Source organism: Camelus ferus, chromosome 13 (genome assembly GCF_009834535.1).
Source record: "Camelus ferus isolate YT-003-E chromosome 13, BCGSAC_Cfer_1.0, whole genome shotgun sequence".
NCBI classification, from domain to species: Eukaryota; Metazoa; Chordata; class Mammalia; order Artiodactyla; family Camelidae; genus Camelus; species Camelus ferus.
In genome coordinates, this window is record NC_045708.1 from 5,712,528 (window position 1) to 5,725,976 (window position 13,449).

The 13,449-nt window shown below is 39.8% G+C and overlaps 1 protein-coding gene across 3 annotated transcripts in view; it reads right to left on the bottom strand.

Moving 5' to 3' along the window:
• Positions 1–13,449, bottom strand: part of RERE (arginine-glutamic acid dipeptide repeats) — a 366,156-nt gene that overhangs the window by 221,321 nt on the left and 131,386 nt on the right. For all 3 annotated transcript variants that reach the window (XM_032495115.1, XM_032495113.1, XM_032495114.1), the window contains exon 2: positions 9,800–10,268. In XM_032495115.1, coding sequence (XP_032351006.1) covers positions 9,800–10,124 — 325 coding nt within the window. In that variant the 5' untranslated portion in view covers positions 10,125–10,268. The remainder of the gene's footprint in view (positions 1–9,799; positions 10,269–13,449) is intronic.

A 13,449-nucleotide genomic window follows, 5' to 3' on the forward strand; every position in this document is an offset into this window, starting at 1 on the left:
ACCTTTCAGGATAGTCTTTTCCACATATAAACAGCAGCCTGTGGACCCTCCCCAAAAAAGTCCTCACGTCAACCACTAGCACATGGGACTACTTACTGCCCGGCTCCTGAAGGAAGCACAGCTGAGACAGTGCTGTTCAAGCAGGGCCACTAGAGAAACACAGGGTAAATCAACACTCACGCCCCCTGCCTATGCTACTGAACATTTGGGGAATGAATAACAAAGTGCCTAGGATGTGCTGACACTTTTCTAGGCACCTGAGGTACATCAATGAGCTACAAGGAAGAAGACCCCTGTCCTTCTGGAGTAAGCCAGCAGGTAAAAGGCACACGAGGAATGGGAATGGTGGCATTTAAACCAGGTGTGAGACATTAAGGGGTAAGGGACTGTGAGAAGGTGGTGAGACACAGACGGGAGGTCCTAGTGGGGTCAAACAATTTCTGGATTCAGGGCCTGCCTGGCTGAGTGGAATCCAGCAAACTGAGCTGAGGAGATTACCAGAAAGCTACATTTCTGAATTTGAGGATTAACTGCTCACCAAAACACCTTCAAAGGATTACCATTTAACATGTACTTGACATTGTCAAGGGTGACTTTTCAATGGCCACATATAGAACCTTTCTACTTCTTTTGGAAAACACAGGTTGAGAATACATTTTGGTTCAGTGTTTCTCACACAGACACTTCTGCTGTAACACAATATATATGCTGCTAGGAAAACCTCATGTTCTGCAAAAAAAATGTTTACTGAAAATAAAAGGGTGTATATGAAATACAGAGCAAGGGGCAGATTACTCAAAACTTTTGCAACTCTAAAGTCAGATTACCATTTTTTTGAAAATGCAATAGCTATAAACTCAAGAAATAAGACAGCCCAGCCCAAGCAGGTAACCAGAGTGACTTAAAGCTGCCTTAAGAGAATATTTAAGATAGGTAAAAGTAACAGATGCTGGCTTGAAGGCACCCAGACAATGCAGATTAACAGGAGGCTTCTGTGAAGGTGAGCACAGCAGGCAAGGCAACCTCCTAGAGACAAAGCAGGTAAGGTGGCGTGCACCTCTGAAAAGGCTCTCACCAGTGCAACAGCCAAATTGAAGGTTTAAATTCTCACCTACTTTTTCGTTTTCTGCTAAAATATAACCCTGTATTACAGCATATAATTATTTATTATGATCCTACTCCCTCTATTCACACACCTCTTGCCTAGAAAAGGCTGCATATGAACCAGCACAAATTACACACTCCACCAGCATCATCCCTCTATTTACCTATCACATACGTAGCAAAACAAACTATTTATAAATACCCATATGTTGTTACAGTTCTCACCGAATCTCCTGCGCAGTGTGAGTCTCCCAATGAAGTGCACACAGTGAACACATTTGTTTTTCTGGCCATCTCTCATCTACTTCTTCCACCCTAAGGCTCCCCAGGTTCACTGAGGGGCATTACCGTAGCCTGACCATGTGCAGTTTTGGGGGAGCAAGAAATCAAGATTTCTTTTTTTTTTTTTTACCCCAGACATGGACATGCAATTCAGGCTTCACCAACTGAAACTACTCTTCTGAGGCTGTGACTGGAGCCGAGTGGCAGCAAGACAGGAATATGCTGAAGGGCACCTATTCCAGCGGGAGCACCAGACGGAAGGGTCAGCAGCTCCCACTGACCCAAAATCTGAACTGCCCTCGATCCAGGCAGGGTTCCACCCATCCTGTGAGTTACTCCACCAGCAAATTATTTTTGTGTGTGATGTGGCCAATGTTCCCCAGCTTGCATTCAAAAAAATTTTAATGACTACAATATGCTCACACTTACTAGATCACATAAACTATGTATTTTCCCTTTCAGTTGCTGAGTTAAGACTTCAAATCCAGTAACCAACATTCGCCTAAATATTCTGGAACAATTTACCTCTCCCTACTCAGCATACTTCCCGTAACTGTTACTCATTTCCGTTTTTAACAAGCATTCTTTTTATTTATTTATTTATTTATATATATATATATATATATATATATATATATATCTACCAAGTGAGAGAGAAACAATTTTCAGAAGCAGGCAAAATACAACTAATTTTAGCAGTAACAGAAAGAAAAAGAACAAAGTAATTATACGATTTTCATTTTCTAAGAGATGGGCCTATCCCTTCTTTTCCTTTCAACATAAATGTTTGTTCTTTTATTATCTTCAGTAGTTTATGCAAATATCCATCCATCCATCCATGGCTTTAACCAGTCCTCAGAGGCCCATGACACCTTACAAACTAGCTGGCTGGCCTTCGTTTCCCGATACGTACAACAGGAAAACAAAGACTCAGTTGCGCAGAGACTTGAAGGACTAAACATGTGTAAAGCAAGTCCACTATTAGAAAAGAGCAGGTGCTTTTGAAACGATGGTGGGTTCTCATCCGTGGTTACAGCTTCCTCTCTCCCTCGTGTCTGTCTACTTGCACCCAAGTTCACAGTTCCCTTTGCAATCAGGTACTGGAGAAGACCCTAACCTTCCAGACTGACTGGTCAGAATTTAACTCCACAGCCACCTCTGTTCCTCCTGAACTATATATGCTCTATTTCACATCAAAATCGCGAGCCATGAAGGACCATCTTCCCTTTCCCCCCTTTTTGGGACCTGCCTAAATTCTAGGCCGTGTGAAGAAGCGCCAAGCGTGCTGGGACGCCGAGCCTCTGGGAGCTCAAGGCAGTGCGCTCGTATTCTATTTGTGCGTTAGCCTGAAAAGGCCTGGGAAGCACTGGTCCCAGAGCAGTGGTTCTCAAACTTTAATGCGTATTTAAATCACCTGGGAATCTTACAAAAACAAAAATTCTGATTCAATAAATCCAAGGTGGAACCTGAGACTCTGCATTTCCAGTAAACCCTCACGGATGCCCATCTGTGGCCAACACTGAACACCTGTCTAGAGCACACACTGCACTATACTTAACGACCCTTTCCTTACGACACAGAAACAGATACAGTTAATTAGTCTCAAAATTTTCCCCACTTTCCATTCTTTTGGTTAGAATAACTTCAGCAGTTTCTCTGGCTTCTTCTCCCCTCATAAAGCACTTTATGTGCTAAAATTTTTTCTTTTACACATGCAAGAGTTGAATAACTTCCTAATAAACATTAAAAGGCAATCATTACTTGAGGCCTGGAAAAAGATTAAATAAAATTTCCATAGAAAGAGAAGAAATAAAAATTAATGCAATTCACAACTAAAAGTACACAATAATGTGATTAACAATAAGAGACATTTTCACAACTGTTCCAAGGACACACAACTAAGAGAGCGGAAATGGTCGTTAAAACTTGCTCAAACCTGAGTCCACCTAGCAACAAAGCTCATCCTGCCTATTCTGGAGTGAACTGCATCCCTGTCCCCCGTCCCAAATTCATATGTTAAAGCTCTAACCATCCAGACCTCAAAATGTGACCTTCCTTGAAGAGGGGTCACTGCAGACATAATTAGCTACCATGTGGTGGGGCCCTAAGCCAGTATGATTGGTGTGTTTATAAAAAGGAGAAATTTGGTCAGACACAAAAATAGGCACACAAGGAGAATGCCACGTGAGGGCTGCAGTTATCCTGGCACAAGTCAAGGAGCAACCAGAAGCTAGAAGAGACTTGGAACAGACAGATTCTCTCCTGGTGCCTTAGGTGGGAGCAGGATCATGCTGACACCTTGATCTCAAACTTGTGGCCTAGAGAACTGCGAGACAATATTATTTCTGTTGTTTAAGCTACTGAGTTTGTGGTAATTATGACAGCCCTTGCAAACTAATGCACTGCCTCACTGTGCTTCTTCCCAAATAAAAAACAAAATCTAAAGATGACTGTGCAGACATGCAATCACATCAGTCGGGTGTCCCATGTGAAGATTCTGGACTTAATCCTACTGGTAAAAAGGATCCAATGAAAGGCTTTAAGCAGGTTAATATTAGGTTTATTAAGTGCAAATGAACTTGTAACACAAGGCAAACCACTATCATTCAAACTGGTCCTAAAGGTTCCTTTATGCCAGAATTTGTGTTTCCTGTTACACAAAAAATACTCTTACAATCATCAGAAAAACTCATGCCACCCCTACACCAAATAAGAATGTCTCAAGAAGACACCTTCACCTGCATGTCACTTCTATCTACAATTCTTCTAGACATGAAACATGGATAAAAAGTTACAAATCAAATGTGCTTTTATTTTGCCCAAAATATATGTCCTGGAACACCAAGTGCCAGAGTTCGGTTCTGCTTTATTTTAGAGACCGAATTCTTGTCTGAGTGATTGCAATAGATAGGCTTTCAATTACTCAGAAAAGCAAGACTCTGAAACCAAATTCAGCCTCATAATTGGTCTGAGACCAACCCCGCAAGAATCAGTAGCTAAATGTTAGGACATACTGTTTGTTAAAATGCTGGTAATTCTCTTCCCTCTTTAAATAGGAACTTGTACCAAAGGGGGAACTATCCATCTTCAAAAGTTCCATGTTTTAACTTTACTTTTTCTTTTTAAGTAAATTTTTCATTGAAGTCTAACACACATGCAGAGAAGTACAAGCATGATAAATTCTCACAAAGTGAGTAAGTCTACAACCAGCACTGTCACCACAAGACAGAACAGGACCAGACCACTGAGGTTCCCCCTCACGCTCTATTTCAGACACCCAGTGTCCATCAGTGTAACTACTATCCTGACTTCAAAACACTGAAGATTAGTTTTGCCTGTTTTTTAACTTTATATAGAAAGAATCGATAGTATTAACTCTTTTGTGTCCACTCAACATTATGCTTGATTAATAGTCTACTTTTAACTTCAATAGTTCATATTGATTCAACCCAGATCCCCAGGTTTCAATTCGTTTAGATTTTTCCAGCTTAAATTCCATTTGCATCAAAAGAAATTAACACCTCAATGTTCAATATAGAATCAATTCTAGTTTCCAGGTCCTTCATCAGGTCAAGTCCCCAATTCCACACGATAATGAGGAAAATTTGCAAATAAAAGAGGAAATCTTTAATTTCATCTAAGATTTCATAAACCACAGACTTAAAAGTTTTAGCCTTTTATATATAAAATTTATATTCATGAAAAATTTCACACTTTGTTCATGAAAGCAGAAGGAACATAATATAACAAACTTGAAATTCCTGTCTTGGTGTTTTCCCCCTCCATGTATGTGCTAGAGGTTTCTGCCACTCTAGGAAAATACCTAAGGTCAATCAGAGAATAAAATATTATCAGTTGAAATGACAGAATACAAGAAACAGAGAACCAGCTTAATAGGCACTTTGTAAAGGACATGTTTCCTTATCAAAATAGTAAGCAAAACTGACACGCCAAAATGAAAAAACCGCTCCCAACTGATTTGAATTTAATTTTTTTGACTGTTTTACTTGATCAGGAATAAAGGAATCATAGTATCTAACTGAAAATAGTGGATATACTTTTGGTGGGAATGTAAACTGGAAAACAGCATGGAAGTTCCTCCAAAAAGTAAAAACAGGACGGCCATACGATCTGGCAATTCCATCTCTGGGTATATATCTGAAAGAAATAAAATCACTATCTGGAAGAGGTATCTGCACCCCTAGGTTCACTGCAGCATTATTTACAATAACCAAGACCCAGAAACAATCTATTAAGTGTCCACTGATGGATGAACAAATAAAGAAAATGTGGTACAGATATACAATGGAACATTATTCAGCCATAAAAAGAAGGAAATCCTGCCATTTGCAACACCTTAGCATTATGCTAAGTGAAAAAGTCAGACAGAGAAATATGCATGATATCACTTATCTGTGGAATCTAAGAAAATCAAACCCAGAAACAGAAAACAGATTAGTGGTTGCCACAGGTAGGGAAGTGGGGGCAAGGGGTAAAAGAAATGGGTGAAAGTAGTCAAAGGGTACAAACTTCCAGTTATAAGATGAGTAAGTTTGGGGGATATAATGCATAGTATGGTGATTATAGTTAAGAATACTGCAGTGAATATTTTTGAAGTTGCTAGAAGAACAGATTTTAAAAGTTCTCACCACATACACACACACACAAACTGTAATTATGGGTGATGATGGAAGTATTAACTAACCTCATTGTAACCATTTTGCAATATACACATATATAAAATCACTATGTTATACACCTTAAGCAATGTTTTATGTCAATTATATCTCAATAAAGCTAGGGAGAAGAAGGAAGAAAGTAGTAGAAAGAAATTAATATGCTACCCAGCAAATTTTACAATCAATATCCTTTGCTAAAAAGGCCCACAAGGGAAATCTGGCTGCACACAGATGTGTAATAAATCAATTTGTTACCATGACAGTCATCTCAAAAGCAGAGTAATGGTTGAAAGACAACAAAGAAGTTAGATTAGACACAGAGGCAATATATAAACAGAGCCCCACAAGGTTTTTGTTTTGGTTTTTATTTTATAACAAGTCTGTTAAATCATTCATTGGAAAATAAATTATTCAACATGGACTTTCAGAAGCATTATTCTAACTCTGACATCATTAATCAGTCAACACACTTTTGAAAAAAAATTTTCAGAAACTTACTTATTCAACAAATATTTTTATGGAATATACACTACTGTTGTAGATTCCAAGAATTCAATGATAAGCAAAAACAAAGTTGCTGCCTTTACGGAGGAGAGAGATAGCTAGTAATCCTAAAACAGTAACAGAAATAAATAGTAAATTATTAGTTATAAGTGCTAGAAAAGATACATGATGCTGTGACAGTATCTATTAAGGAAATCTGGATAACCTGGGAGGGAAAAGGCAATGACACTGGAATGAGAGCACTGAAGAAAGGACAGAAATTAAGTTAAATGTCTGCATGTGTATGGGGTTCACTAACCTGAGGCAACAGCAAGTGCAAAGGCCCTGAGGCAGGAGGTAACACTAGTAGTGCAACTAACTACAAGCCCATTATGCTGAGCTCCAAAGGGTAAAATAAAGACACACACAGAGATGAGGAGCAGGAACAAAAAAGAACTGGTTGTAACCATGCATGAAATAAATCTTACCTAGTAACAAATTCTAAATATCCAATTTCTCAATAAAATCTCATTTCTCTCAGACCAAATAATCTGAACATAGGCCTATCCCCCAGGACAAGGAAGAATAGTTATATAATAGTCTATTTTTATCTGCACAGTATCACTCCCTGCTTGGCTCATTCTTAATGACATTTTGGGAGGTATCTATAATTTATACTTAATTTGAGTATTAAAACCAATTCTGAGAAGTAAAAAGGAAAAAATTAATCTGTGATTTACTTCCTAAGGAAACAAATGAGTATAAAATATTTACCATTCCAAACTAGTAACACACTGAAGAAATCCCTTATGATGCTCCATAAAATCCCTGCTGAAACCCTTAAGATACAACCACACAGAACCTCTGCAGCTGGGCGAGGGTGATGGTTTTTCACCACTAACAAAAGATGATGTTGTAGGACTTCGCACCAAGAAAGAAGACGACCAGAAAGGAAGACAAAGGAAAGGGGAAGAAACCAAGTCCTATCTAGGAATCTAATCACAGTACCCTAACTTCTGAGTCCTCGGTTTAAGTAAACCTAAAGAATAGGCAGTATTTTAAAGCCCTCCATTTAGAAAGGAGCTATTTGGAGAAGGCAACCAAGTCATTTGGCTCCAAATGCATAACCTCAAAAGAAATGAAACCACCGAGAAGGTCAAAGACAGTCTCCTTACCAAAGAGTGAACACCCAGGGACCTGGCAGGGTGCAAACCCTAGGCCACAGCACTGCCGCCCTCCCAAGCACACGAGGCACCTCACAGGAAGTGGTTATGCGCTGAGTGCCACAGAAAACTTTCAAGCCACTTGGGGTTTCTGGAGATCTTTCAAACACATGTATCTTCCAGAGAGCCTGTGTCTTCTTTACACTTCACAAAGGCCCTCAGATTCACCGAAACAAAGTCTGCCTCCCTAGTACAAAGTTCTTCATCAAAACAAGAACTCACTATTCTGTAAATAAGCCATTAGCAACCTCCCTCCACACGGTCTTCTAAACACCGAGCAGGAAATCATCCTGTAGAAGGCGCAATACGAATGTGCAACAGCTCTCAAACCAGTGTTCTCAAAAACAGTTTTTCTTAGGAAGTTATTCAGTAAAAACAGGATGCCACAGGCCCAAAAATGGGAAAAATGGCTTTTTTTTAGATGTTCTTAAAAGGTTTCCTTAACTGCAGGACTTCTCAGAGTTATTAATTATGAATCTCTCACGAGAGGGACAGCATGTGTGCGACATTTCCCACATGTATCTCAAGTATTTTGGGGAAAGGGTCCCCACTGACACAGGAGTAACATTCCGTTGAGAAAGGCTGGCGTTCAGTACCACACAAGGCGGCCGGCCTTCTGACAATGATCCAAATGATCCCAGTCCACGCTGAACTGCTGTGCATCAAGAGAAAAGGACAGCAAATAAAGTCTTTACTTATTTTTAACGTACCATCCTGTAATCTATGTCTAAGAAGTTAACACACTCTGCTCCTTTCTCATGATCTGTAACTGCACAGGCCCACAGCAAGCCACCTGGGTGAAGTCTATAATGACGTGTTCTTCAGTGGCTAAGAAATTCCAATTTGTCCAATATTTAAGTTCGAATCAAAACTCCTGACCATCTTATAAACTAAACTACACATCCAAGTCTCTGCAGCAGAGCTCCAACTTCCCTGAAACATCAACTTTGATAATTTTCTCTCACATAAGTATCTTTTCAGTTAATCGTCAACCAAAAAATTGTAGTTGTGAATACAAGTATATCTGTGTAAGTTCTAATATTGATTATGTTTTGAAATTCAAAACTAATTCCCATATGGGGGAAAAAAATCTGGTACTTTACGTGGCCCAGAACAGTTACAGTGCTCTCAGGAAGACAACTGTATGAGGTTAATGACATAACATAATCTCTTTCATCTCCACCCCTGGAAAAACATCAAACTGGGAGGATTTTAACCTGTTAATTACATCTCATGAAATTCATGTTATTCCTCAGCATTACAGGTAATTCAAACAAAATGATTTTAGCTAGTTTTACTGACTTCTGTATGCAAAATACCTTACTAGACCCATTACACCAAATGAAAAAGGAAGGTCTTGCTGGTGTCCAACAGGTTCTGAAACCACTTGTTTCCCTGCATCTCATCTGAATGCTGGGTGTCTCTCTCTGAACAATGCTGTAAACCTCAATACACTGAACACAGTTATCTTTTCTGGAAAACAAAGCAGGTTAGTTGGCTTCATCTATTATCAATGACAGAGACCCTGTAGCTCAATGCTTTGGAAAAAGGGGTTATCAGAAGGAATAAACCTTGGTCTGAAGGCCATTAAAAATACCTCTCTACCTTCTGGTCACTCCTGAAGCCAATGTAAAATTCCCTGTTTCCAAGACCTGTAAAGTTTACTTGTCCCACCATGCATTCCATTCTGCAGGGTCTCACCAGGGCCTCATCTGTGTTAAGGATTCAAGCAAGGAGGAAGTCAGAAGAGGAAAACTACTCAGGGACAGTGAGGCGAGAGAACAGGGAGCAGGCAGACACAAGGGAAGAACTGACAAGCGCACCAGCCAGGGCAGGAGCGAGAGTGGAGGCAGACAAGAGGGAAGGAGTGAGTGAACCCAGCGGACCAAAGCGGGTTAAAGCCAGTGTTCACTGACTGGAGTTTCCCGGCCCAAACCCACTGCCTCCTCGCAGGGTTCCAAGCCTCCCTCCGTCTACGCTGACATCGTTTCTCCGCCCCAGACACTGAAAGACCCAAATGCGCCTCACCTCCGGGCCTGTAGACGACGTCGTCCTCAGTGATGTACGAGGTTATCTCGCCCGTATCTGTCCTTTCATAACGAGATTTTTTTTTCGGGGGCTTCTTTTTGTTCTTCTTTGTGGACTCCTCCGTGGTGGCACTGTTGTTGTCATTGTCCTCATCTTCGCTGTGATCACTCTCAGCATAATTTTTGGCCCCTCCTTCCAAGGTACAGCTCCTGCGAGGCCTGGAGTTCTCGCTCTCTCTCACCTTGTCTCTTTTCTCTCTCTCTCGGTCCCGATCTCGGTCCCGATCCTTCTCTTTGTCTTTGTCTTTGTCTTTGTCAGCTGTCATGATTCGCCACGTGCCTTCTTCTGTCCTCTCACGGCTGGGCCTCCGTGAAAGGTAGACAGTAAGCCTGGGCTTCAGTCTTCTGAATTTCTCACTCAATTCCAGGGAAAATCCAACCACTCCAACAACCCCCACGTTTCAAAAATGCTAGGAGAGGAGAGAGAGAGAGAGAGAGAGAGATTGATTTTTGTCCTTTAACATTTTCTCATATTTTCTTCCTAAACTAATGTTTTGTTAAATCACTTAACTTACTCATGCTTTAGCACTAAAAACTTCTAACTGCTCATAGGAAAAAAGTTAGGACAAGTGATATAAAATTTTTTTAAAAGCAATTTTTGGCCTCAGCCAGCATATGGTTTGGGATTTTTCTAGCACACCAGTAATGAACATGTCTAAATGCATAAGAGTAAACTATACTTTCTGTATGCAAATTGTTTTCTCCTTTTAAAGGATAAAGTATTCCCTAGTAAACAACATATAATGGGTATAATTATACAAAAGAAGCTTCATAACCCACAATATTAATTTAAAAGGGAAAGAATCTGTAGTAAAAATGATTTCCACACGAAGAAAAGAGCAATCCGAACAGCCTCAGAAAATGTCTCCTGGATGTCTCACAGTGAACTATCTTCTGAAGACTCTAGCCAAATTTCTCCAAACTTCCAGGGCTCCTCTCAAGAATAAACCTAAGAACTGACTCGAAAGTGACAACCTCAAAGCAAGATTCTTCTGCCTTCAATTGTAACATTTTACACCTTCTGAGTCTACTATTCTAGTTACTTTCCACTGTTTTCTCTAAAGATTTACTATCTCTGCCTTAACAAAATATAACAGCGTCCCAAAACCACCTTCCACCTTTAGGGGATATTAGGTGGTTTACACACTCTTCCAAATTTCCACTGTTAATAGCTTCCCTAACAAACTCCTCCCTAGAACTAAACCAAAAAGGAAAGTCTGAAGTTTTTAAGAATTTATCATAAGACAAGTGAATCCCAAACTCCAACTGAACACAATTCTTATAAAAATTTTAAAAGGGCAAGAAGAATACGGTTTTAATGGCAAGTTAATTTTGGAAAAGTCATAATAACCAACAATTTATCTCTTTCTATCGTTTATCATCTTCATCAATATCTCATCTTATTTGTTCAACAATCTGTACTAAACATTATTTATGTGCCAAGTGTTTGGAACTAAAGATACCACGAGGGAAAGGCTCATGGTTCTTACCCTCAATGCTCTAATGCAAAAAAAATGGAAACAACTGATCAATATGAGAACCATCTGTTTCTCATGTTACTAAGGCCGGATAGGAAAATACATGCACAACAAACAAAAGATTGCTCCTCTTTACTTAGACAACAATAAACCAGTCAGTTTGTAATTACATGCCTCAGATGCAGAGAAAATTCTCTTTGGTCATGCCAAAACCATAACAATTATCATATACTCTCTCCAAAGCTTTTAGGTCAAACCTGATATCAGGAAGGACCTCGCCATAAGCAGTTCAAATACCCTTAGGCATTCAGGACAATAAAAATGTAAACAACCATCTTTGGGAGACAGATGAAGGAGCAATAATGCTGACAATCTATAAGCAATGTCAGAAAGGGAAAGCATGTACCACAAACCTAAATTGCTTCCTTCTACATAGGAAATGCACTTTCAGATAGGATTTCAATTTTCAAAACATATTTCCAGAAAATGAAAAATTATTCTAATAACTGCAAAGGTTCTGCCTAGACGAACCATCTGTTAAACAGACAGTAACAAAACTCCCAAGCCCCGTAGCCACTAGTGCTAGCAACTGAAAACACACACAGAGAATATTACTTCTCCACTAGGCTTAAGTTTAGAGCCTGAACAAGCCAATCATGCAAGAAGGAAAACTATCAGCTAACACAGTTGTTGAAACATTCCTCTTTGACACTGAAAACACACCAAGGTCTACTGGGTGTCTAAAAAGAACAAGGAGTTTAGGCTGAAAACCTCTCAGATGCAGTTCAAGACAGACAATACTTCTGATAAATTTAAGAAAAAAAAAACCATTCTCCCTAAGGTTAAGAAGAAAACTGCTCCAGAAAACTGTAAAAACATGATTTCAATACTCAAAAAAGAGAAAAAAAAAATAGGAAGTCCAAATTGTACATTCAACACTACTTCCCACAAACTCATATGCTGTATTTCTACTTACAAAGAAATCTGCGTTGTTTCTGTCAAGAGTTAACAAGAAAGAAAAATTCAATAATCACTAGAGAAAGCACCCACAAAATGAAATGTGTATGTGTATGTGTGTGTGTGTGTGTGTAGCTTTCATTAACTGGGAACACTGACAATCCAAAGCAAAAGTCAATCCAACCACCATTTACATTTGGCTCTAAAATATAGCCCAGTAAGCATGTATTTTTTCCCTCTGCATTTACTACACTAAGCATAGTTTTTCTGACCCTCATTTAAAAATGACCAAATACGACAATAATGCAAGCATTTGAAGAAAGGGACCCAGAGGGGAAGCAGGTGGCACTGAGAAGGGTAGCTGTCGTGACCTACCAGTAGACAGGGCAACCACAGCGACTTTATAAAACAAAGGGTTTACAAAGCAGGTCCCTGCCAGGATCTCATTCGATTCTCTCTCTCAGCACCTCAGTGCTGTGAAAGAGACGGAAGTTGCTGTCCCCGCTTTACAGACCACAAAAGGCGAGCTAAGACGAGCTCACCCGCACCAGGCCCCACAGCCCGTGTTTCTGAAGCAGCTCTTCCAAAGTTGAACCCCACCTGACCTGATGATAGCGTGCTGCTCAGGTTACAATCTGTACCTTCACAGGTGCCAACTTCTCCCACGTGAATCCGTGCTGATAATTCGCACAGTTTTAGGAAATACACTCACTTTAACCTCTCCCTCCAAAAAATAGAAGGTATTTTCTCCAGTAAGTAGACAAAATACTGAAAATATCTCTTCAATCCACTGCTCAACCCAGTTAAACAGGAAACACGGTACAAATAACCTTAACAAATAACAAAAGGAAAAACGTCTAATATAAAACACATTTCAGATTCAAATCAATCTTCATCTGTTCATGAACAAATGTCTACTGAATGCCTACAGTGTGCGATGTGCTAGCTACTGCTCTAGTTGTGGGGAAAACAGCAGAGAACCACATACAAACTTGCTTGCCCTCATGGAACTGATGTTCCAGGAACTGTATATATTATATTAAAAGATCTTAAATGGGGAATCTAATGGGGACAAGAAGGTATAAGGGGTCTGCAATTTTAATTGACAATCAGAGGAAGCCTCACTGAGGTGGCTTTGCCTCAAGTCAGAATGAGT